The following is a 27,367-nucleotide window of genomic DNA, read 5'->3' as shown; positions in this document are numbered from 1 at the left end:
TGTATTTTATTGATAATTCTTTTGTATTTATGAATTTGATTTAATTGTATATTACACTTATTTATTACAAATATAATAATTAAGAAACCAAAAATAATTTTTCCACCAACTTAATTAAATTGAATTCAAAATTCGAATTCTTTCGTGAGAAGTATTAAAAAAAAACTAAATTAATACTCACATCGTGTTGAACAATTGCCTGTACTCGTCGTCACCTTTGTTCTCACTGATCAAGATATCTAGTTTGTCTATTAATTCCGATTCCACGGATCTGAAGCTACCACGAGCTCGCTGTTCACATTCCATCATGTCAAAAAATATATGCAAAGTGGCTTTCCTTAGTTCGCTTTCAGGGACCAAAGTGACTTCCAAGAAAGGACCCACCATACCAGGAATGAACTCTAACTTATGATCATGCAAATTGGACCACATGGACAATATTTGAAAGCCCATCAACACTCTCATATCTCCGTACTTTTCAATGATCTTTTCACGTTTTACCTCGGAAAATTGTTCAAGTTGCAGAGACGGCTGCGTGAGATAGGCTACGGCTAGGTTAAAGTACGTGGACCAGAGTTGGGCATCGAAGCAATCGTCTACAAAACGAAAGGCTAGAGGTTGAGCAAGCTCTTTCAAAGATTTTAGGATAACATTGTTCGCTTGCATCCTGATCACCAGCCAATCAGGCGGGAACACCTCTTGCCTAACGAGATCACGGAGAACCAGAAAAACTCTAAGAAGGAAATCCTTCAGAGGTTTCCTTTCACCAGCGTGAGCCAACTCCTCCCAAAGTCGAACATAGTGATACTCGTCTAAAAGTTGTAGCAATCCTATCAAGCAAGCCACCAGACAGCCCAACACGGGGCCGCTGCTATTTATGACGATCAGGATGGTCTGTATCAATACATCCAGAACGGAAAGACACAATGTTTCAACATCGTGTTGGATACAATTGTTGACCTTGTTCGAATCTTGCCCCCTTTTGTACAAAAAGCTGAGGATTTCTCCAAGGATCTCAGTGCAGGAGCGGAGCTCCTCCCGTCTGACCAAATGAATCCTCAAATGTCTGCACATGGTAACCAACAGCAGATTTCTGCTCTCGTTGTCCTCCCGGAACAAAGAAGAGGTGGTGAGATTTTTGATTGCTGCCAATTTGGCCTGGGTGAGTTGCGCTGGCGGCTCTCTCGGCACCGAGTCGAGCATTGTACAAGTAAGTTTGGCCACCTCGAGGACTGGTAGCACGGCGACTAGTTGCTCAAACACCGCCGAGATCGAGTAGAGTAGAGCTATTTGAGAGTGGAGCACCATATCGTACGGTATGCCCAACATCTTGTTCAATGCGGCGAACACGCAGTAGAGATCTCGCTTGAAACTGTCCTCGTATTGGCCGGCAGTCGCTCTGGCGAACAACAGACGACTCTGAATGATAAATTTGAAGATGTATTCCAAAGAGCGGAAACATTTGATTATCGGCTCCTGTTTCTCGGCTGCTGTCACCCAATCGGCGCAATGCTGCACGCTGCTCAAAAGACCCTTGTAAACCAGAGCGGCTGCAAAATGGCCGGAAATGTACGCGTCCATCACGGGTTTGAAATGCTCGAATTTGGAATCCTCGAGGAGGCTGAAGATGGAAACAAGCACTTGGAAGACTAGACCCGAATGGGCCGTCGAGTTCCCATCTTCTGTGTGAAACATGGAAAAGAGGGCGTCCAATATATCTTGTAGAAATTTGACCAATTCTTCCCCGTCCAGCCGAAGAACGCGGCCGAGAGCTTCTGATATTCGTTCCGGGTGTGCTTTCCATTGCAACAGGCTCAGCAGATCGACGTTCTGCGTCAGTTTCGTGCTGCAGAGCAACGTGGTCACGAATACGACCTCTTTTGGAGATCTGGAGAACGATGGTGAGCCTGAAAAACAAACGAGAGAGGTAGGAAAGAATGATTGGAACACGAGGTACGAAATATCGAGTAGTTGGATAAAAAGATGAAGATTAGAATTGCTATTGCGGTTATTTAAATATACAAAATCTTTTTTTAACTTTGCTCTTAAACTTTGCATATATATATACGTAAGTATTTTTTAATAAATTTTAATAAACGAATTGAAATCTTCTGTTTTAATTTTTGAAAAGGGAAGTAAGTTGTTCGTAACTTTTGAAAATTTCTTACTATTACCTATCGCGTTTGGTTCTCGACCGCTGCTTGGCAAGGAAAGATAACTCAACGAATCCAATTTGGAACGATCCTCGCATTTATAAATATATAACTCGTGAGGTCCATCCTGAAGAGTGGCTCCCCCAGGCTCCATAAGTCGCACGAAGGCGAAGGAGAATAATTTCTTGTCGTTTTTCTCGCGTGCTGCCATCAATATACCATATATGTGTATTATCTATCTATATAAACACGTTTCAAAGAAGTTGCAACGACTTACTGGAACAATGCCGGAATTCGAATCGAACGTGGCTACCGTAGAATTTGTCTATGGGTATCGCCAATCGAACCGTCTCGGCCCACGATGGGCTATTGTGATGATATATAACTAAACTCTGATATTCGGAACTACCCTCCATTCCAGCCGCGCCAAACAAACAATCTTCCAATGGTTGTCCATCAGCGTCCAATACCAAAATCGTCACCTGTTCATATACACACATTTTACTTGAAATATTCTGCTTTTTATTAAGAGATATATATATAAAATCTAGAGTTTCAATTTGACAACGAGTTGATATAGCGCATTTAATAATTATGTGATGTGTACGCATACGATTTACAAAAATTTTCACTCAATTGTGATTCGATACCTCGATGTTTTTCCCCGTGGATTTTCCACCTCGTTCGAATTCGCCGCGTTCCAATTTCAGGTACAAATCATTCCGCACATCACCGGGCATGATCACGTCGGAGAACCCAAGTTTTTTCGTTAAACAAATATTCTTGAAGAGCAAAGGATTCTCCTCCCGGACTTGGGACAGTTCTCCGTGCAAAACGCGTAGAGAAATCACTATTCCGTAATTAGGCTGGCCCGGAAGCAGGGAACACTTGTTATTGCGGATAATCTGCTCGTGCAATTGATGAAAATCTTTCTCTTCCCCTTGATATACCTAAAAATAACGTTGCTTAGATCATTGTTGGATCACCTTTGCGGAATTAATTACTCGAATTAAAAAAAAAAATTTTGTTGATCGATCGAAAAGAAATTGGAAGGAAAGCAATCGATTCGGCGGCAGCACCAGCAGCAGTTTACCTTGAACGTCATCTCGAGTTCCTCCGAGTGATCCTGAGTGGTTTCGGCCAGGGAAAGCACCGCGACTCCGTGAGGCCTCCTGTAAGTCGCTGTCCCCGCTTTGTTTTTCCCAGAATCCGAATACAGCATTCTTCCGCAACGCATCACATGCGCGACCATGTAAAGATCCCTGCTAAGATCTGCGTTCCCGAGATCCGTGAAAATCGTGCAATTGCTGTGTATCTTCTCGATGAAACTCGAAAATCCCTCCTTGGAAATCCGCACCAAGAAACGCTCGCTCAGATATTGGCCACGCTTCGCGTCGTATAAGGAGAAGTAGACCTCCGTGTCCTCGCCGATCGAGTGGCCGAAATCTCTCATGCAGAAGTAAAGATGATGGGTCAAGACTTTCTTGTGCTCCTTCCGCCTAAGAGTCCCTCTTCCTGACGCTCCTTGCGAATTTTCCGCGCTTTGAACGTGCTGGAAATCGTATAAACGTAGATAAAATAGAGAGTGTTAGTTCTTGGATTGGTCGCAATTTATTTTGGAAATAAAATTTTCTTTGAAATATTGTGGAAAAATAGTATTTCAAATGCTATTTATCAAATGGCATTAATAATTTAATTTGCACAGAATTTAAAACTAGTTATTGTTAACATTTTGTTTCTTTAGAAAATACTTTTAAATTCTAGAAATAATTCTAGAAATAAATAAAATTACTATTGATATATATATATATATATATATATATATATATATATATATATACTATATACTCATTTCAAATTAAAAATAAAGAAAAAGATTCAATATAGAAAGAAATTTTATTATATAATAAGTTAAGAATTTTAGAATAAAATTAAAGAATCTATATAATAATAAATAAAATTTTCTTTGAAATATTGTGGAAAAATAGTATTTCAAATGCTATTTATCAAATGGCATTAATAATTTAATTTGCACAGAATTTAAAACTAGTTAAAGTTAACATTTTGTTTCTTTAGAAAATACTTTTAAATTCTAGAAATAATTCTAGAAATAAATAAAATTACTATTGATATATATATATATATATACTATATACTCATTTCAAATTAAAAATAAAGAAAAAGATTCAATATAGAAAGAAATTTTATTATATAATAAGTTAAGAATTTTAGAATAAAATTAAAGAATCTACAAAACTTAACGATCAATATCCAAATGGAAAATATAGGAATTGGATTATTTTTTAAATTTTAATATGTATATAAATATCAATAGCGCTGAATATAAGCTGACTTCATTTCAATTCTTGTGGAGTATTTGAAATGGTCAGCACTCCAGCTAGAATTTCAATGAGCTCTAGCGATACACGTATACGCGAAGAAGTACGGGCACTCGAGAGCCCTCTACTTTTTTTCTCTTTTCCAACATATCAAGCTGCTCTTCAACGAGACTCATCCACTATTTTCCCCCTTTTTTTCTCTTGACGCAGTTCGTATTGGTTCAAGAATATTGGCGCGCACGAGATTACGTGATATCTCCTATTTTTTTACACATTTGCGATAATCGATTATTGTTCAAATTTTGTTTCGTTCCAATTACCACGTGATATAGTTCAACGACTGACATCGTATCCGGATCCACCATATGGGCACCTTGACGGGGTACCAGGTCCAAGCCCAATTTCCTGCAACATACAAAATATCACATAACTGAGCAAAACAAAAATATGATAAAAAGATATTCCCCATGGTAATCATATTTTTATTTTTGATTTGAAATTTTTTGGAATATCGGTCTAACAGAGATGTGTGTGTATATTTAATTTTTGATTTTTGGAGAGAAAAAAAAAACAGAAAATCTTTTAAATTCATAATGTTAAACAGATAATTTGATTTAGTAATTAAATATAAATATAAATATTATCATTCTGAGAAATTATTAATTGATTTTTCTATAAAAAAAAAAAAAATGAAACAAAGTCAGACAGAATATATCTTTATGTTTTTATATTTATTTTTCATAAGGAAAGATATTTTTAAATATAATGTAATAGTTATATGCAAGTATTATATTTGAGATTAAAACTATCCACTGTTGCTTTTAATGATATTATTCATAAGTGGACCCTGATGATTAGAGAAAGTTATCGAACAATCATTAATATAGTGTCGGGTAGTTACTTTCGAAGTAATATTTACTTGCAAGATATATTCTCAACTTTTGAAAGTTTCATTTTAAAATGTATTCACATCCTAACGCACGATCCAATTAATCCATTGCTATCAGTTTGCTAAGTTTACTTCTGAAGTGGCGGAGCAATATACTTAACTTCCCATGACCCCGGACGGCTGCATGCCATAGGGCCGACGTGTTCTCGAACGCATTGGGGCCCTACAGGCCCGGCTACCCGCCAGGGTCCTCGCATGGCCCCTTCACCTTACAGGAATGCAGCTATACGCTGCCCATTTCGACTCAACTTGGCTTCTCACTACATTTCACGTCTCTCCACGCCTACTCTTTATTCTTGCCAAGCATGTGTATGTATATGTGTCGAAATTTGCATCAATGGAGACGCGTTTTTACTTTCGATCAGTTAATTCGAATCCGATCAAGTTGAGTAACAGAGACAAGCTCAAAGATGTTGCAAAAGATATTTAAAAATACTTCGCAGAAATAGCCATATTAATTAGTTCAAACTAATAACAATTCCTGGATTTCTGGAAATTCTGGAAATTTTGAATAATAAATAAATTATCGGTTGTATATTTATTAAAATCACAAATATATTGCATAAAATTTAAAAATGTAAAAAAATTTAGATTAGAGTTCCATTACAAATTCTTTCATAAATAAATATCGAAATAAATTGAAGTATAATTAATATTTATATTATTCATTTTAAATTCATAATAAAATATTCATAATAAATCAAGAAAGAAAAAGAAAATTTGAAAATATAAAATAGTGATTCCGGTATTGTATATTAATGTGAAAAGAATGTTGCTATTATTCAAATTTATTTTAATTCTTTTCAATAAACCTGTGTGAAAATAATAATTAAATTTTATCGTTTTAAATCATTAACCATTAAAAATGCTCATAATGCAAATCAAAGTACTCTGTGTAGTCGCATTAATTATAGAGTATAGTATAAATAAATTTATAATAATAGAAGAAACTTTACAATATTTTATCCATTGTATCAAAATAGAAAATTGCTTTGACACGTGATTGATCGATTACAAAAAAGCATTCCCTAGTTAAAGGAATGCACAGTGGTTGTTGAGTAATTAATGTTTCGTACATAGCACATGAATTCCGAGCAAATTTTAGGCAAATCGAGAAAATGAAATAATCGAGAAAGATACTACTTTTATTTTGAACCACCATGTGAATTTATTTCCGTTCTCTATTTACGTTACTGATTCTCTTAATTCGGTAGCATCTGCGCCCTCACTCGTTAAATAAGTTCATATTAATTTTCCTACCTCAAAGAGGTTATGTCTCGGAATAAAAATAAAAATTTCTAAAAAAGTATACTTTGAACTCCAGATCTATACATATCGTGATAAATAAAATATATTAATTCTGGAAGAGATGAACTATTTTTAAATAACATTGAATAAACTTAATATAAAATAATAAAAATTATATTTTCTTTACTTGAGTCAATTAATCCATAATAATATCAGATGAAACTATTCTACCAAATATATATACGAATATATATCAAATAGGGTAGTTATATGATCCATCGACGCTCTACGGTCCTGAATATATATAAAGGTCCCCCTCAGACCAGAGTTAATGGAATGCAGGTGAGCAGGCAAACTTCGATGCGTGGAGACAGGTACAGCCAATGTCCGCCGCGTTGTTCGGACCTATGTCCCATTCCAAAGATATCGGATATATTCTCTCGAAGCAGCGACGTTCGATTCACCGCGAGAATCGACCGCCTATTCGAGAAACATGAAGGACGAGCTCGAGCTCCTTTTCGCTCCTTTCTCTTCGTTGTGTAGAAGGATCCCTTTGGATGACAAATTCATTCGGCCATTGGCCGCGTAACGGTCAACGTAAGTTCACACGAGACGTGAATACATATCTTTAATTTATATCAACGAGATGACATAAATTTTCATCTGAAGAATAGATTTACTCATCGATTGCGTAATACACAAAATGAATAGAAGCGAATGGCGATGATGAAAGATTGACAGACTGTGACGATTAAGTTTGATATCGATGAGTTAGAAAGATTGGTAAGAAATTATTTATGTAAAAAATTAAACTTTATTATGTAAGAACAAATGCTGTGAATAAGCAGGAAATGATTCTGCATGCAAAAATTGTAAAAAAAAAAAAAAAAAAAAAAGTTTCAATGTAAATTATTAAAATTACTGAGAATTATTTTAAACATTCAAATATAATTTTAAAATATGATTCTAGGATATTCTACATTTCGGTTGGACACGTTTATCTAGATTAGATAAGACCTACTCTCCTCTTGGATTAATTTGAAAAATTGATGGTTAGAGAAAGAAAGGATTTTGTCGCAATAACAGAGAGAAATTTTGCCGATGCGAATTTTTCAGTTGCGAGGTATACTTCACAAAGTTCAGTAACCATTCGGTAACTTTAAACGCTATAATTATGTCGGTATTGCACCGAGTTGGTGGTAGACTCCTGTTTCTGTTGTTTTAAACTGACAATCAATTATTATCCCTCGTTCACTATTCTTTGTTTTATCTTTTATATTTCACCTCATTTAAAGTAAAGCTCATTTAATAAATCTTAATAAAATTTTATTAATTAGAAAATGTTTAATCATTTACTTCTAATTTTTAGAAAATTATTATTAAATTTTATAGCATGATAGCATTATTGTCTTATTCGATTAAAAATAAATTTTTTCACAAAAATGCAATAAGTTTGCATTGATAAAAAAAAAAAATATAGAATTAATTCGTATTGTATAGAATAAAATCTATAGAAGTTGCGCTGACAACTTGTGTACAGAGCACGGTTTCCCGCGACCGTATAAAACGGCCTTAATAGGAGTGTTTCCTGATCCCGGAACGAGTAACGAGACTCGTACGAATAGCGAAGGGTTCGTGGGAAGACGAATGCCGCGTCTGGTTTGCCCGAGGGTATACACGCACACAATGAAACGTTACTCGCACCGAGTTCCACCACAAGGAAACCAGTGCCGACTCATGACCGCGCTCCCGAGTGCAGTTGCAGTTCCGTGCGACGTCGGCCTTCTTTGGCAGAAGATACGAAAGTAGTGGTAGTAGTAGTGGTAGTAGTAATAGATGTCAGGGCCAAATCCCCGTGCCTCCACGATCTCAATTAGATCAAATGACGCGCGATTAAGCGCGATTAGCCGCGAACCTTTCAGTTTTTCGTCACTAACGAGCATTAAAGTTCGTCTTGTGTGATCACAACCAAAAGGAAGATAGTATTTTTTAAATTTGATCATTTTGATTCTTTTACAATGATCATAAGATAAATTTCACATTTACGTATTTGTTTGATGTCGAAAAAAAGAAAGATCGTTCGCTGCTTCTATAAAATAAGAAAGATTGTTCCTGATTTCGAATACATGTATGTATTTGTTTGAACTGTTATGTCAGTCAAACACAATATAGAGAAAAGAAATGGTATGATATATAGTAGATTTAAGTTACAATTCAAATAGCACATAAAAAAAAAAGGATAAAGAAAAAAATACTGATTTGCGATATTAAATGTACTGCTTATTAAGTTCGACGATCGTTGCCATTCATTAAATTTCTTTCATCGAAGGTAGCAGCACGTCGGTAGCCGAGTATATACCATGGAACTTCCCCTACCTAAGCGCTTTTCCCCCTCACGATGCGCTACCTCTCATCGTACAGCCCTGGGCCCGAGTAGAACAACGCCAGCACCGTGCTACGCCAAGACGAAAGCAAAAAGAAAAAGACTATTACCTTACGGAGAATAATGGCAGCGTTTCCCAACCTTCGAGAATCTTTTCTCGATAAATAGGCTTGCATTTTGAGAAATATCATCTTTTTTTTGGTACAATCCAAATTGTGCTTCTTTATTGTTTATGAATAAATTTAAAAAATTGAAAAAATTGATACGGAGCATTATCAAAGGTTTATGACCTCTGAATATCTTGAATAAAAAAAAAGAAAAGTTCCGATGATTGTATTTATTTTTAAGATTAGTACCAGTTATGTAAATGTGAACCGAAAGTTCGGAACCAATAGATAATAAAATATAAATGTAGCGAAAAATAATTTTACAAATTTAATTACTCTTATGATGTTCGATGATTGTGACTTATACTTAAAATAAGCAATAATGTTTCTCGGTAAAATCAGTAATGGATACATTTAGTTACTGGATTCAGAGAATTCGAAGAATTGGAAAACCCTGAAAAGAAGAAGATGTTATGTGGTCTAGAGTTTCATTCCGTATCATCGTGTTACCCCAACAAGGAAGCAACACGTCAAAATGAAGAAGAAACGAAGAAAAAGATGAGACTATGAAGAAATAAGAAAGAAAGAGGGCATGCGAAATGGAGCTTGGAGGCATGCTTATTAGAAATAATAATAATTACTAATAAATTACTAATAATTACGAGATGGATAATAAATGTTGTCGTTTGCTCAATGTATGTTCAAAAGAAAGCTGTGTAATTTAACCATCATTAGTACCTGGTAATTAAATAAATGAAACATGTTGAATAATTTATTTCTCATCCATATTTGATTTAACACGATCAAGCATTTGAAACTACCAAAATTCAATTCTGTAAGTGACGTCAGAAGAAAATGCGAAGAAAGAAATTCTGTCTGCGGTCATTGATAGAACCGTTACTCGTACACATATACGAACAAAACTGGTAGACAGCATCGACGTTACATCAGAAATTTATTTAAACGAGTTGCGCAAATCTTTTCTTTACATTCATTTAGAGAAAAGATTGTTATTGTTTAAAATAGAATAATATTGTCGATTTTGTTTGATATAATTTCTTTAATCTGAAAAAATATAATTTTTACTATTTTAATAACGATAGAATAACAGGAAATAAAAATAGAAAAATTTTGGATAAATTTTTTAGAAAAAATATATTAAATTTGTTAAAAATTTAATTTGTAATCTTTATTATAAAGTCAAAAATTTGAGAAGCAAAGAGAAAGGAAGATGAAAGGGGAAGACGCAAGAAGAGAAGCTTTAAAGAGCCGAGTCTCCTCTGCCAGGGGGAACAGGTTCCCGGTATGGTTATATACCGCATATTCACTGAGCTGAAAACCTTGAGCTCTACAGACAGAGAAAGAAATATCACTTCCTTTCTCTTTTCAGATGCTGTGGTTACGGTTGCTCTTTACAGACATATGATACGAATCGAAAATTTAAACTCGAATAAAAGTAGATAATAATAGAAATTCAAAATCTAGAAAAGAGGATTCACATTTACTGCAATATTGAGATCAAGTTTGTATAATATTTTTATAATAAATTATATAAATACTTATTCCATTGTAATATATTGTAATATATTATAAGTAATATATTTAAAGTCAAATATTTACGAAAATTATTTAAAACCGAATATTAGCGGTAAGAAAAGAATAACTGAAAAATGTTCATAATTATTTGTTGTTTTATAATTCTTTATCCTTCATTTATATTGCAAAACATCACAGAATAGATATCGTATAATATTCACAAACACACCCGGAAGGCGAATAGTTAAGAAAAGAAAAGAAAAGAAGAGCAATGCAACCGATTCATGGTGAATCGTGGTGGCGTGGCTGATTTTCAAAGGCAACTATACGCACCTGATAGAGTCGCCCCCACGCTTGAAACTCGGCGAAGCAACATGGCGGGGAGCAGTGGGGCCCAGAACGAGTCTCTCGGTTCAGTTGCTGTTCGCACGCTGGGCCCCGTTGGTGTGTTACTCGGCCTTGTCTCAAGTTTCGAAACGATTTCCAAAATACCCGTTTACGCCAATTCACGCGACAACGAACGTAAGAAGAGCGGGGAGAGAAAGAGAGTAAGTTTGATGTACCGCGCAGACATTAACTTTCAAAACGACGCTTCATTATTCTTATCCTTCCCCTCCCTTTCTTATCTCTCGATTTCGTCCTAGCACGTTTCCCTAACGAGGATCGAAACAAATTCGAAACACGCGATTAACGGGTAAACGGTGACGCAGTGTGAGGTGTGTAAGAATCGGTAATTTTTCATTGAAATAAACCAGGAGAAAAAGAAGAAATCAGTTACAACCAAAGAAAAGTTTTGAGGAAAGCAACGTCTTGCAGGAAGAAAAAAGTCAATTGGCCAATAAGCGCGAGCTTCCCGCGCTATTGGCTCGTGGGAAAACAACCACGGAATCTGTCAGTACGGATTTTGTCAGTTTTCGACGTGGATTATCGGAAAGAGCTTGCAAGCCGACAGTGCTGATTAAAAAAAGGTATTGTTCAAATAAAATTGCGATCGTTTCTTTTCTTATTATTATACATTGGATATAATAAGATTGGTGGTGGTGGTGGAAAAATTTGTCGAGAAATCTTCGAGCTCGAGGTTTCACAACCTATCCTATACTTTATATGGAACAACTAACTCGATAATTTTTATCTCGCATGGAGAACGTTAAAAATGTCGAAAGATGATAGTTTTCAATGTAATCGTGACGCATCGAAAGCAACGAAACAAATGAACATAGCTTGAACATGATTCTCTGTTTATGTTTATGTATCAAATAGCATAAATTGAGTTGTACGGTGTAAGTATACACCGACAACAATCATTCAAAACACGGTTAGTAATTTTCTTCGACAGCCACGTGTCGCTTGAACAAATTATTTTCCGCACAACCTACCCGACTTATTAAGGCCGCTCAATCGACTCCAATTGTTCGAACGCGTCCTTTCAAACGTTAATTACATATTATCATCATTGAACAATCATATATAGTTAATATAATAATATTGAAGTTCTCGAAATAGAAAAATATTGCCTAGGAATTAATTTTTATGAACGAAAATCATAAATAGTAAATATACTATCGAACGGTATTTGGAAATTTTAGCCTTTTCCTGAACTTTCCATAGCTATCTGTTGTTCCTCATTACCGACCGCTGTCCTTTGAAATTTCATTCGGACAGTTGACCTTGCAGCAAAGAGACAGATTCATATTTTTAACAAACTTAAAGAAATTAAAATTTGTAAAATTATTTTAATTATCCTTCCATATGCATAAAAATATTTAAAAAAATAATAATTTTTATTAGTAATAAACAATAAAACACAGAACAAAAATGTTGTTTTTTTATTAAATGCAAAAGACATATGTTAGGATTTGTATACTAATTGCATAAAATAACAAAAATTTTTGCGTTCTTATTGCATGAATTTTGTAATAAATTTTAAAATCTATAATAAATCGTTTACCAACATTTCTATTTAATTTACACCATATGATTTAAATTTTTTTCTTTAAATATGTTATATATAATAATTTAAAAATTGTTAAAAAATGAACTTGCCTTTTCTTTTACTGTACAATCTTCAATTCAAAAATTTTTCAAAAACAATGTATCGTTCAAGTAAAAATAAAATCCTTCGGAAAAATGAGCTTATTATTGTCAAGCTCAAATGTAAGTAACTGTAAGACGGATCCTCGGCGATACGCTTCCAGATTTTATCATAGATAAAATCCCGATAAAGAATGATGAGGGTTTTGCATACAAAACTCTGTAGATATACGACATTATCTCTACTCGAAACACCGGCGGTAAACCAGTGTCTGTATACATAGGAAATCCGAGTTTAATCACGTTTTCGCTGAAACTTTGACAAAGATCTCAAATATTGTTTCGTGCAACAGTCGAAACTTGGCGGTGTAATTTCGTTTCCAAGTTTTTAAATGAAACCGATCCTACGAAAGAAATTTGGATTGGTTTTTGATGATACATTTGTTGCTAAAAATCGAATTACAATGAAAAAATTGCTATGATCTTTCGATCTTTCGAGACTGGACAGAAATTACCGGCAGAGAAACGGCTGTTAACCTCATTCGAAAGGGGGAAGAGAATGCGTGAAAGATATGCGCGGGATGTCTGGCCGTTTGTCGCAAAACTAGTTTATCCGGAATCTGAAACATCGAGGATCGAGAGAATCTTTTATCTCTGCAACTTGAAATTTCAATTCTTTTATAGATAAATTATTTATAAATAGTTAAAAACTAATTTAATATTTCATGAAAAATAAAATTTTTTTTAAATATTTATAAATAAATAATAATTTCGTTGAATAAAAACGAAATCTGCAATGTGTCATATCATAATAAATTAAATATAATTAAATATCCAAATTTTATTCTAAAATATTTATATAGATGCGGTTAAAATTTACGTGCACCTTATGTGTCAATATACGATAACATTTGTCAATGCCTGTTCTTCTCATAGACCGACGCGACGTGCTATGAAATATAATATACGTATTGCGGTCAAAAGCCTCTTTCTTCTTTCTTCTTCTTTCTACATTTCGATTGATCATTCTCGATTTCCAAAGAAGAGCATTCAACATGTATGAATCATAAAGCTCATATTATGCATCATATTATGCATCTGAAATACCATTGATGCATCATTTGAACAAAGCAGATCATTTTATCTTAGAACGATATAATACCGTAGGCATTGTCTTCCGTTTCTCATTCTCGCTTCGTTTCAGGTCGCTGGTCAAGCATTTTCTTCAAGCGACTATTATCTCGATAGCAAAAATTACATCACGTTTATACGATATATATCGATCAAATAATCTGGCATTGAAAAATTCTATCACGATATATTTCATCGATCGCGCAAATGCGATTCAACGTCGAGATCTCGTTAATTGGGATTTTTTTTTTTTATCGTCGCCACGAAATTGAGCTGGCATTCACCTTTCACTCGATGACGAGGCGCACGCCCTTCATTCCGACGATATTGTTCGCCCGCGATAACAAAGATATGCAATACACAGCGGCGCAGCGTAATCCTTTCATGCGATTCATCACGACTTGAATCTCGAAATGTACATATGTATGTAGTCAAACTAGTGTTAAGTCACTGATGTCGTTGGATATCCTTGAACAATTTTACGGTACAAGACTTGCGAAAGCATGGTCTACCTACGATTAACCTTCCGCTATAAATTATTCTCAATTAGAATATTCTAAGTAGCATTTGAAAAATTTTATCATTTTTTTTTTGTTAGAAAAAATAAGTTAACTAATTTTTATATATAAATTTCTATAAAACATTTCCCTCCTAATTAAAAATTAAAGGACTGAATTTAAAATATCTCGCAATTTAATTGTTTATTTATTTTTGTCATTGATTTCTATAAATTTATGTTAAATTATCTTACAAAATATTTGGATTATAAAATTGTCATAAATTTATTTTTACCATTAATTACAATTTGTCATAAAGATATATTTTGATATTTTAATGAAAAAAAAAAAATTATTCTATTGGTTTCTATCTATATTTTTATTTTATTTCTTAAGTTTTCAAGACAAAACGACATCGATAAAAATAAGAGAATTACTAGAAAATTCGAATATACTGAGGAAGAGAAGTTCTTTAGACGACACGGCATGTTTACCGAGTAATTTCACGACTGAGAAGGTTCCCGTGTTTGCCATCAGGTCTACACGTACCAAGGATAGGTTCACGTACTTTGATTCTTTTTCCTTTTACTTCGTTACTATTCTTCTCTTTACAAGTTGGATAGACTATTGTCGAGAAAGTAACAGATGTCGCTTCTGACGAAGCAACGATGTTAATTCTAACCAAAACTGAAGTTTTTCTTTATCGTTCAAAAGCGATCGATCGACGGTTTTATTCGCCGGTTTACAGTTTCTAACTCGGTCGAGTGAATTTGATCGGACAATCGACAGATTTTAAAAGTTTCGAGATGTGGTTACCGCAAACGTAAACGCAAGAGTTAACTGTAAATTCCCTTTCCGCGGGAAACCACTGAACTCGTCCTTAGATCATACCGAAAAAAACAATCACGTGTACGCAATGCGAGAAACTTGTTTTCCGCAAAAACCGTTAATTATTTCATTTGATATAATTGATTTCGCTTATAATTCCAAGTTACAATTTGTCTCAATATAAATAAAAAAATTAAGGTTAAATGATTTAATTTATTAAAAATGCCACGGATAATTTCTCTTAATCGTTTTTGATGGACGTTGGCGTTATTTCGATTATAAAAATTAAAAATTGGGGAAAAATCAATAATTTTTAAATCAATAATTAACTTAAAAACAAATTTATGAAAGCGATACATCATCCATTTTGCAATTATAAACCAAAAAATATTGATTTTCATCAAAATCGTATGAAATTGAAGAATAAATAAAATAAATAACATTCTTGTACAAAAAATTTTATAATTAAATTAGAAAAATTCCGTTATAGGTTAAACGTGATTCAATGCCTATAGCGCATGCAACAATTTCGTCGACACACTTCACAAAATAATTTCTTCATTAAAATAGAATATTTGAAGGAAAGAAAATAAATTAAAAAAACATAATTAAATACTTTCTAATAATCTAAGGATGGGATTACTTGGGAATTAATAACGAAAGAAAATGACAGCTAGGGAGTTTACCATCCGTTGGATATCAAAATTGCTGTAAAGTGAACTAATTTCGTTTCATTCCAAGTTATTTTCCGGTAGGGAGGAACGTAATTAATTGAGGTCGGCGATCTTTGCCTGCTATTCGAGCTGATAAAAATGTATGAGGATTCCCGCGGGTTGCTACCTCTCTGGAACCTCAATAAACATTTAATAAAGTTTTCTCACAGGGCAGGGTACGCAACTCTCTCGGCTGTGGAATAAATTACAGGGACGCGGAGCATTCACAAGAACACTAACCCAACTAAATGCCAGCCGGCATGTTTCATAACCTCACTTTTCTGGCCCGTATCACTATTCTCTCGATTCCGTCCCAATGGACAAAGACTATTTGTTTCTTACACGTTTTCATGTCGATGAAATCGAATCCGATTCTAATTTCGATTCTGACTTTACCGCGTATAAATTACACCCACTGGCAAATGCACGAATCAATTTATCTCCGCGTGAGAAACATTCCGATAAAAAGGAACGGCGAACAATGGCGGCAGCGCGATGTAACCTGGATAACTCACCGAATGTTTCGTTCTTTGTGGTCGAAAATCGAAAGAAGATGAAAACAATTGTGTCGAGATATATGAACTCTGAAATTCGCCTCCCAGAAAACATTGCACGGAGGATACAACGATAAATTTCAAGGTTTGAAATTGTGGATCGAATTTGGGTCGTAATAATGTATACGTAATAATGTTGAAACGTTTGACCACTTTTTTTTCGCGCGTATTTACAAGGAAGGAAAAGAAAATTCGTGATATGGTTGTGGATTCCTTTCCGTGAAGTTGCTTTTGCATCATCCGTGTATACGTCATCGCGTAAGAATACGCGAAATAGGAAACCGACGTTTAGCGAAACAATACAGACAAGCAATTCTGTTTAATTGGAGAAATTTTCGAGATCGTTTTTCTCTGTCATTAAGATAGATAGCGCACTTAAGAACTTCGACGGTGGTAACTTTTCGATTCGTGCTCGGCGTTACCCTTCATTAAGTTCATCATACGATCGTGTAAATCACGTTTCACGGCAATTATCGATTCTCGTGTGTGGTATCGCGCATAAATTCTGCGCAAATTAGGAATACTCAAATATAGACTCCCGAACAATCGTTATTTCGTCGCGTATATTCCGGTTCGTATCAGAAAAGAGCGAATAATAATTTTAGAGAGCCCATATGAACTTTTTAAAGATGAAAAAATATATTTCAATTTATTTATCCTAACAAGATTGATATGAAATAAAATTACTTTAACTTTAACTTACCATTTCTAAAATCTTCAATATTTTCTTACGCATATGATCGAGTATATGATCGAAATTGAACAAGATTAACCGGCTCTAGTGATATTTCACCGAATAAGGAGTGGACCATGGATCCCAAACCTGTTTCCTCGACCCGTAATCCGATAACAACGATTCGTATGCAGTGTACACGAAACTACTCGTTGCGGTTACAAGAGTCGCAGCGAAAAATCAACGTCTTGCGGTTACTTCGGATTCCTATCCATTCCTTCGGTTTCAAACGTAACGTCGATTATCAGTTAGACACAGAAACCACCAATTCATATAAGAAATGTGTTACACAGAAGGATATTTCACGACGAATTTTCGACGATACTAGTAGAAAAAAAATTTTAAATTTATTTAAAATGACAATCAACAATTATTCTGCGTTATATAACAAATATATGATCATTTTCTTCGAGAATACATCATCACAATATTTCTATTGCGAATCGAAATTTACAGAGTGAATTCTTTTCAAAAACATTTTGATTATAGATTTTGATGTAGGAATGAAAATCATTAGCGTGTATATGTATCGAATGAAACAGATATGTGTGATAGAATATCGATTGTGGCCGAAGAACGATTCTGAGAATGCACATGGAGATTATAATATGTAAGTGCATAGTGCCACGTGTTACGTATTAACGTGAAACGATTGAAGGAGAGAAAAATAAGTCAGGAGAATAATATTAAGATGAATGCTAGAAAACGAATAATTGATTGTTTCGTATTACATTTCCCTTCTACACACACAGAAGAATTTAAAGGAAAATAATTTCTATAATAACATTATAGTAACCTTAATAATCATTTACCATGAAATATTTATGTCGTTAGAATATTACGAATCGCAGCTCGTAGCTTTGTAGTTTCTAGAAGATTGCCTTCAAGAAAATTACTTTTAAGAAATTTTATGCCAATGAGTTTGTGTCAAATAGATGTGTTTTCTTGAACGATTAGTATTCGAATAGATGGCCAACTGTCTAATGCCTAATATTGATGATGATTTGATGAAATCCATTATACCAAACTATAATCAAATTTTAATAAATTAATAATCGACGAGCAAAGAAATTTTTATTTCTCGAATCATCGATAAAAATAAAAAAAATATTAAAATAAACAAAGTATTAAAGTGGAAATAAGAAATTTATTGATAGACCTGATGTGAATCGTTGGAACGATTATTAGAGACGTTGGCGGTAGAAAGCGTTGCGTTTTTCTCGTGTCGTCAGCATGTCCACTCTCGGCAAGCTTCCCCTTCTCCCGTTTCACGAGAAACAGCCGAGCAACTGGTTTGACTTGTATGTTCGTTAACCGAGAGAAGGTTTCGAAGAAGCGTGAAGAAGGAATTGTAAAACCGTTGTCGCGAAAATGCGATGCTGCGCGGTCGAACTCTCGCTTGAACTTGTGTGCGATTTACGTACGTGTGGAACGCGCGTGACTAGAATTATCGAAAGAAGAGGATAGAAAAACTTTGAACGGACCGTTAGACGAAAAATAGATAAAACGTAAGAATAAAAAAGAAAACGTAAGGATAGAAGGAATGCTTGGAAGATACGAAAAAGAAGAACTCGTAAAGGATAATAGCCTCGTAAAAATTATAGATCGGTTTAAGTCATCCGTCACGTTGGAACGATTGTACCAGATAAGATCGTTTGAAATTACACACGATCCCCTTCTTGCTGACGTGCGCGTGCGCTTGTTGCGATCATTTACAAACGCTTCAAACATGGAAACATTAGAAAGAAATTTCGAAATATAACTCTAATAAGCTTGTAATTTTATCGTTAACCACATTTATCTTGTACCAATGGCACAACTTTACGATTTGTTCCAATGTGACAATTTTCCGTGTTAATAAATATAAAGGCAATCATAAAATTTGATAGTGAAAGAAAAAGTAATTCACTGTGCACGTCTATGTCACTGTGGCAATTCTGTACGCTTGCGAATTGACCCTTTGCAACGGCACGTGTCTCGTCTCTGCTATCAATTAATTAACTAATAAACATCCTACGTCGACTCCACGAGTCCGGCTATTTCAGCGCAACGGACCCGATGATCTTTGGGAACGTTTTTAAAATAGTCTTATTTTAAACTTCAACTAATTGTCCTATTGAATTACACGCGATATGATACACACGAATCTCGTTATTACGAGAAATTTGTTTAAATTTAGAACGCATCGTTCAGAGGAAAGAGAAAATTAAACTTCAGCATATCGAATTTCTTTTGCAACTTTCGTCGTTCGAAAAAAGAAAAAAAACAATTATTCGTTGGAAATGTCGCGTTGAAGCTTGAAAGGGCAATGGCTTCGAACGACCGCGATGGAAATGGCGGTCGTTTCTCATCGAATCGAGTCGCCGTTACACACTCGGCGCAGTGTGCTCAAAGCCCACAGTTTGACGCGCATTAAATAACACGTTTTTCGCGCGTTTTTCGCCCCACCGGTAAAAAAGGGAGAATCTACTCGACGACAATGCCAAACGAAAAATCCAACTAGTCGATGGCTATGGTCGTTCGTTCTTAGTCTCGAGCGAGCTTTTGTTTTCCGCCAGAGAACAATCCACAGTCTGAAGAGCGTGCTGTGACGATTCTTTATGTATATCGATCCTTCGCGTACATCTGCCGTTTCCTGTTGTGACAACCTTGCTACTCCGTGAACGAGTTCCTCGACTGACGAAACAGGACGAAACTTGGCTGATATAGTCGCCTTCCAATTGCTATATTCGATCAATATCATCCGCGTTTCATCTTTTCTCTGTTTCTTTTATCCCCTTTTCTTTTGTTCCTTCGTTTCTTCTTAATAACGGTTCTCAATCTTTTTTTTCTTTTTTATAAATCTGTACTGTCAAATTAAAATTAATTAAAATTATAATATCACTAAGATATTTTCAAAAGTTTGGAATTAATTTAATAAAATATCAGAATTTAAAAATTTAAAAAAAAATAAATTTAATATATTTTTTTATGTTAGAAAATCCTTTTATGAAAAATTTGTCGAGATAAATAAAGTATCAATAATAAAATTCAAATTAATAATATAAAAAGTAAAAAATAAAGAAACTTAAAATTATATGTTAAATATATATATATATTTGATTTCTGAGATAATTTGCGTTTGAAATAATCGTACACATTAATATTTAAAATTTTTATACAATATATTGCACAAATTATTCAATTATCATTCAATTTCACTGCTCTTTCTATTATTAATTAAGAATTATTGATTTATAACTTTCAAAACTCATATTTATTTTAAAAATATACTATGGAATTTATATCATGTCACTTTTTCTTTCCTTGCACCATTCGATCGTAATACTTCGATAAAAGCTATTCTTAATCTCGAAACCGCATAAGATATACATATATAGATATACATATAATAGCTAACGATTATTAAGTTACATGGCATCTCCGTACGATGAAATTTGTTAAGTCTATTATTAACGTTAATTGCATGGATATCACGTCGAGGGCGTCGACACTCTAACCGATTAAAAAGTCAAGATATATACGATGCATTATTAAATATCACGCGAGCCGAAAGACGTTGGCGTTTTCTGTTCATTCGTTTCTAAGAGCATTGACTCATCACCAGTGTATAACTGATTTACGCGACAAGAATGTAAAGGCTCGAATGCTGAAGGTGATCATATCGATGATAAAAAATCGCAATTTCGATTACTATACTATTGCAATTAATTTGTCTCGATTTTTTCGAGTTCGAGATTTTTTTAATCGAGATAAAAAAAAAGATTCTTAATCAAATAACGTAAATTTTTTACGATTATCGATATCGATAATATACACACATAATCATTGTCATCGAGATAAACGATCTTTAACTAGGTTAATATAACTTCGATTTTCGATATCGATATTGATATATATATATATGAACGCGAAATTATCGCAAAATATCGAGATGAAGAGATTTTTAATGAGATTAACGTAACTTCGATCTTTACGATTATCGATATTGACATATGGATAAATATATTATGCGCGCGCAATCGCCGTGTTCATAACCTCTCTGAACAACGACATCACCGGCAATCGTGAATGACGAGTATGTCTTTTGATTGTTTCCAGGAATACGGTAATCGACAATGGCGGTATTCGGATTGGTCTCGGCTGTGGCCGGGTTCGTCAAGGTACGGTACTTAGTGGACAAGGCAGTCATCGATAATATGGTGTTCAGGGCGCACTACAGGATTACCTCCGCGATCCTGTTCGCCTGTTGTATTCTCGTTTGTGCTAATAATCTAATAGGTAAGCAGCCGCGGTCAGTTTGTTCTTTTTTTTTTTTTCATTTTTGCTAATTATAGAAAAATTCAAAAAAAATATTTCTGCTATTTTGCATTACGTATACTGTTATTAAAAAATTTTTTATTATTACATTATCTTTATAAAGAAATTCATCTAACTTGGAAATTCTGATTTTAACCTGCTATTCTTTAATCGGAATCCTGAATAATTATAGAATAAAAAATTTATTAATCAATTTATTTTTAATAAAAATTATAATATAATTATAAAATCAAGAAATCTATAAAAAATTAAATCTAAAAAATCAATTTAAATAATACTAATCGTTTTTTCTAAAAGATTATTTTAATAGAAAAATTTGTATAATATTATTTATATATAAAAAATTTTTTTTTCCTTAATTCATGAGAAAAAAGTAATATTTTTATATTTTTATTTCTATTTTTATTTTTTAAATAAAAGGGATTCAAGAGATCCATCAAGAGTATGAGTAGTAAAAACAGATGTGTGAAAGAATATTATCTCACAGTACAAAAGTAAATTTGAACAAGTGAACTCATTCGAATCAGACAGTCGTTAATAAATTTAAATTTTGTTCAAAATCAAACTTAACTTAAAGTAATAATTATCAGAAATAGCATTAAAGACGATGATATTTGTTGGAATGTTTATAATAATGATAGAAATTTTGTAATATATTGTTCATTTTTGTAACTCGTTTTTTTAAGAAAATTGAAAGAATCTTAATTTTACTTAAAAGGATATTTCCAACGAAATCAAATAACAGATTCACATTCATAACCTGATTTTAAGTTACAGGAATATAAGCTATTTAAAGTCAAGTTAATTGATGACTGAGAACGAGGCGTTTAAACTTGAAAGCATATTTCAAGCCAAATAAGTAATACAAGTTCATACTGGTAAAACAGTTTTCTTGAATTTGAATAACTTGACCGATCTGAAGGAAGCTCAGAATCGAAATTCGTAATATACGTAAATGCAGGGATATTTAAAGACGAATGTTTCAAAGATTCAAGATAACTCACTTAAATCTTCCTCCACGATTATTTATTCTTATTTCTTATTATCACTCGTAAGTGAATTAAGGAAGAAACATGATCCTCTTATCTGTCGTATGGGAGAAACGACAACGGGTCACAGATCAACCGGCGGTTGCATAAACGCAGTGCGCAGGCGTCACGATACGCATCGCGTAGGGTGCGCAGACGGTCGTGATTGAAAGTCGTGCACTACGGTGTTCCATTTCGAGGACACACGTGCTTATTTATCGGTAGATACAGCACGGGTTACAGCTATTCGTCATGCGTATGACGAGGCTTCCAAACTAGATTCCTGACAATCACAGCGCATTATCTGGTCATTTAACTAGCAACCTATCAGGGGCCGCGCACGATGCACCATTAACGATTTGCACATGTGTCGCGGGTCCTTTTCCATCCTGTATTCACTTCGAATCACCGTTCAATGTTCTCCCGTTGACAGACAAGGAAAGGGAATCTCTGGTTGCATAATTTTACGCGCAATTGCACTTATAATCAAACGGATAACACGTGGCCGTTAATCTAACGAGGTCGTTCGCAATTTGAGAATTCATGTCAGTGTGTGTTGGTTCTTTAATGTAATCTTTTTACGTGTTCAACATTGATGTTGCTAAAAATATTGCTCTATTTATTTAAAGATTTCTTATCTGACACTGGAAATAATCTTGCTTGAAATTTGAATTTTGGGATTGGTCGGAAAAATTCGGATGTTGATCAGGCGATCTCGATACATGTATATAACCTTAAATCTCTATCTCTAAAAATACTAAATAATATTATCATACCAACGAATGTTAAGTGAAAAGAATTTTTCTACCCAAAGATTTTTATATATTTAAAAAATATTATTGTTTATAGTCAAAAAATTCGGGTAAAATTATATCCATAAATATTTTAGTCACAACGAAACATAACATTGTGTATTGCTTCTAAAGCTTCTAAAAAAAAAAAAAAAGTCAAAATATCAAGAATAACGGATGATACACTTGCAGGTGATCCGATAAACTGCCTGAGCGATGGAGGGGTGCCGGAAAACGTGATAAACACATACTGCTGGATCACGTACACGTTCACATTACCACACAACAATGCAAAACCGGTGGGCACTCATGTGGCTCACCCCGGGCTCGGCGGTGACATTGGGGAAAAGAGGTATCACTCCTACTATCAGTGGGTGCCCTTCATGCTCTTCTTCCAAGGTATTCTATTCTACATGCCCCATTGGATATGGAAGCAGTGGGAAGAGGGCAAGGTCAGAATGATATCCGAGGGCATGAGGGGAGCTCTGCTCGATAACAAGCCCGAGCGACAGGCAAAGTCCCAACGGTTGGCAAAATACATCTCCGACACGTTGCACCTGCACAATACTTACGCGGCTGGATACTTCTTCTGCGAGGCCCTCAACTTTGTTAACGTGGTAAGTGTACCGTATCGAGGATAAAAGGTTCTTCCTCTTTTTTTTTTTTTTTTTTTTTTGACGAGAACGATCATTCAAAAGAACCAGGGATAGCTCAACAATGTGATCAATGGGCTAAACGTAAAATTTCAGGAGGTAGATAAGATTTTTTTTTTCTATTTATTCTCATCAAATGTTGATAAAAAATTACTGAAAAATAAATAAAGAATTTTGTGTCACATTACCGGTTTCAGAGGAAAAGAACAAGAGAGTTGGTTGTTTCAAAATCACGTTTAAAATAGAAAATTTGTATTCCAGGTTGGAAATATATTTTTCATCGACACGTTTCTCGGCGGTGCATTTCTATCCTACGGTACGGATGTACTCAAGTTCAGCAACATGAATCAAGAGCAGCGCAGCGATCCTATGGTAGAAGTATTCCCTCGAGTCACCAAGTGTACGTTCCATAAATTCGGTGCTTCTGGAACCATTCAAAAGTTCGATGCTCTCTGCGTACTTGCCCTGAACATTCTCAACGAAAAGATCTATATCTTCCTTTGGTTCTGGTTCATCATTTTGGCGGTATTATCAGGTATCGCCTTGCTTTATAGCATGGCGGTGGTGTTGTTGCCCAGTACACGAGAAACCATTCTAAGAAAACGATTCAAATTTGGCACGCCAGCTGGTGTTAGTGCTCTGATTAGAGAGACACAGGTAATTACGTGGTCAACGTATTTCTTAATCGATTAAATTGTTTTAACTGTTTATAGCCACGTATCGAAATTACAAAAGGAGATTAACCGTTGCGAACCCACGAGATTTTTAATTAGATACACAATTGCGAAACTATTTCTCGATTGTAATAACCGATTTCGAGAGTAATCATAATCCATGATATGTTTCGTGACAAAAACGTATTCATTATATCAATGTAAATTTTCAGGTTGGCGACTTCCTGTTGCTTCATCTATTAGGACAGAACATGAATATAATGATGTTCAACGAAGTGTTAGACGAGCTGTGTCGTCAGTTGAATCTCGGATCGACGAGTGGAGCATCACCAACGTCAGTGCCATCAGCGCCCAGCACTCTCGAGATGTCGCCTATCTATCCCGAGATCGAGAAATACGCGAAAGATACCGAGATTTAATTTCTTACATCCTATGATCTTATTTCTGCCTTTTATTTTGCATTGTGATAATGCCGAAGATGTCTTTTCTGACATCTTTGGTTTTTTTTTTTTCTGAAACGTTTGTGCTATTGACAGTTGTTTAAAAAAAAAAAAAAAAAAAAAAAAAAACAAAAAAAAAAGAGTATATGATATTATTTAATCGCACGGACACACGGCAGAAACGAGATCTTGCCGCCATTTATTTTCCAACCTGGATGTATCAACGTACACAGATAAAACTTGCCGTCCGGAAGATATATAGTAAAATTAATTTGCCATAACACGTATTATAAATCTGTCATTGTGACCGTGTTTTGTACTATCTATAGCACAAACTAATGTTAGATTATCAAACGAATATGTAATGTAAACGATACGCGATACTTTCGGCTCGACATGTGTATAATCGTTCATTTCTGTTAAATTATAGGAAGCCGAATTTCACACGCACAAGTGTTCGTCGATTATCTCTAATGTTGCGTAACGTTCGTCGTATTCGCTACCCTATAGTAACGGATTGCGTCGTCGAGGCGTGCAACAATAACACCCGTGAATGATCGCTATGGAATTTCAAACGGCGCGCGAACGCGGTCAATTCTTTTTTCCAACGAAAATCAATCGTTACGCGTAAATGTTTGCATCGATCGTGTTCCTGGATTCCTATTTGCGTTACACGTGCACATTCCTTTTACATTAATTTGTTGTGTGTATCGTGATGAAATAAGTGCCTTTTAGGAAGTGTGTTAAGTTGCGTTTGATGTTTCATTGTCTTTTGATCGCTGAGATAGAGTACTGCAATATTATTCGTTAATAATACCGACAAGTTATATTAGGACTACTTTCGATTCGTATTGTTTGTACGAAAAAACAAGAACGGAAAGATCGTGGTATTGAACAAATTATTATTTTTGAGATAAGCATAGAAAAGAGACTGTATAAGTTTTTCTAGAAATAATAAAAATAAATACGAAGGTCTTCAAAGATTCAAATGGTCAAAAGAGCATTATATTTTTTACATATTTTTATATTTAATTATACGGTAAAGATATTCGATGCATAGAATTTATGCAGTCTTTATTTCAAAAGTACCGTTCACCTATATGAATGCAGTAGGTAAGAACAAGCATTTGTTCTTCAACGTTTAGGTATTCTTTTTTTTGTATTCTTGCGTATGACTGGTGCAATTACCGTGACAAAGTTAGCGTGAATAATTTTATATTTTAAAAGATTATCATATATCAAATTTTGTTAAATTTACACGTAGGGGCATTCCCAAATTATTCAAAGCAATGTTTATCAATGATTTTCTATGAAAAGTTAAGGGTATATATGTAAATACATATACAATATATATAGAATCGACTTAAAAATAAGTATATAATTTGAATATTTGAATTTATTCAATTTTGATGGGATGTACCATCGAGTTTATGTTTAATTTTTATGTTATACGCTTCTACTTACAAATGAAATTGTATAAAAAAATTTAAATCTGACAAATTAGAAATTATATGTCGATGAATTGATTCTTAGAAATATTTGATGTATTTTCATTTTCAATGTTACGAATGCTTCGTTAAAGGAACTTTCAACTTCAATGTTGGCGTTCGTTGAATATTCGATATTAAGTAATTCTATGTTAAAAGAACGAGTACATAGTTCCGCGAAACGAAGCATAATAACGTTGACATATATTTGTAACGTAGGGTCGTTGTTCAATGCTCACATTCATTTTCACTCGCTATCTATTTCTCGATTTGTTCACGAGAATAATATAATGCTGCCGATAAGTATATGCAATGATAATAACTTTATGACTATATATATATAGTAGTTTATTGTAGTTGGTGAAGTATGTTACATCGCTACTCTTAGTCGCGTTTCAAGTGATAGATTATATTAGATATTTAAGTTAAACGAGACAGATGTGCCTTTTTTTTTATAGTATATTGAATATTTTAGCGCTAGAAACTCATCATTATTAAGTCATGTTTATATAAATGCTCATTTGTAACGATTGCCGCCGAAGTCAGTGCAAAGACTGCCAACATCTTGCAACATTAGATGTAACGGGAGCAAATAGAGAAATATAACAAACAAATTATAGAATAAAGAATATACTCTTTCTATATGATACGATATGTATCAGCCGTTTCTTGTTACCCGTTTCATAAAAGCGGCCGAACAGTATTACCAACCGAGACCGATGGTAATTTCTACTAGTGACATTTCTCAGCGAGTTAAACTCGAAGCAAGTAA

At 34.2% G+C, this 27,367-nt stretch overlaps 2 protein-coding genes and 1 long non-coding RNA gene across 6 annotated transcripts in view; 2 read left to right on the top strand and 1 right to left on the bottom strand.

Moving 5' to 3' along the window:
• The window catches only part of spg (dedicator of cytokinesis spg), a 48,285-nt gene that overhangs the window by 3,861 nt on the left and 17,057 nt on the right, over positions 1 to 27,367 (bottom strand). For both annotated transcript variants that reach the window (XM_012495301.3, XM_086915996.1), the window contains 6 exons: positions 4,813 to 4,897; positions 3,247 to 3,705; positions 2,804 to 3,103; positions 2,431 to 2,635; positions 2,175 to 2,357; positions 182 to 1,907 (listed from right to left, as the gene is read on the bottom strand). In XM_012495301.3, coding sequence (XP_012350755.1) covers positions 182 to 1,907; positions 2,175 to 2,357; positions 2,431 to 2,635; positions 2,804 to 3,103; positions 3,247 to 3,705; positions 4,813 to 4,897 — 2,958 coding nt within the window. The remainder of the gene's footprint in view (positions 1 to 181; positions 1,908 to 2,174; positions 2,358 to 2,430; positions 2,636 to 2,803; positions 3,104 to 3,246; positions 3,706 to 4,812; positions 4,898 to 27,367) is intronic.
• LOC147656240 (uncharacterized) lies at positions 6,615 to 9,494 on the top strand. Its single transcript, XR_015294702.1, has 3 exons — positions 6,615 to 7,472; positions 7,660 to 7,812; positions 9,019 to 9,494. It is a non-coding gene; the product is annotated as an uncharacterized LOC147656240 (long non-coding RNA).
• Positions 11,127 to 27,244, top strand: Inx3 (innexin 3). 3 transcript variants are annotated; one of them, XM_031920629.2, is made up of 6 exons: positions 11,127 to 11,263; positions 11,471 to 11,683; positions 21,304 to 21,483; positions 23,534 to 23,958; positions 24,256 to 24,651; positions 24,881 to 27,244. In XM_031920629.2, the coding sequence occupies exons 3-6, from the start codon at positions 21,321 to 21,323 to the stop codon at positions 25,085 to 25,087; spliced, it is 1,191 nt and encodes a 396-aa protein (XP_031776489.1). In that variant the 5' UTR covers positions 11,127 to 11,263; positions 11,471 to 11,683; positions 21,304 to 21,320; the 3' UTR covers positions 25,088 to 27,244. The 3 variants fall into 3 exon arrangements, with proteins under 3 accessions (XP_031776489.1, XP_031776490.1, XP_086772123.1); XM_031920630.2 differs by lacking the exon at positions 11,471 to 11,683 and having other exon boundaries at positions 11,130 to 11,263; XM_086915997.1 differs by lacking the exons at positions 11,127 to 11,263; positions 11,471 to 11,683 and adding an exon at positions 18,504 to 18,710.

The sequence above is a fragment of the Apis florea genome, unplaced genomic scaffold (genome assembly GCF_048593485.1).
Source record: "Apis florea isolate Af1SG1 unplaced genomic scaffold, ASM4859348v1 contig_37_pilon, whole genome shotgun sequence".
Classification (NCBI taxonomy): Eukaryota; Metazoa; Arthropoda; class Insecta; order Hymenoptera; family Apidae; genus Apis; species Apis florea.
Note: the sequence above shows the minus strand (reverse complement) of the source record. Positions and strands in the feature narration are given on the sequence as shown.

Coding starts and splice junctions, on each gene's coding strand:
- Inx3 (XM_031920629.2), top strand. CDS start 21,321: ATGGCGGTATTCGGATTGGTCTCGGCTGTGGCCGGGTTCGTCAAGGTA. Junction 23,959..24,255: donor CCCTCAACTTTGTTAACGTG/GTAAGTGTACCG, acceptor TTTGTATTCCAG/GTTGGAAATATATTTTTCAT. Junction 24,652..24,880: donor CTCTGATTAGAGAGACACAG/GTAATTACGTGG, acceptor GTAAATTTTCAG/GTTGGCGACTTCCTGTTGCT.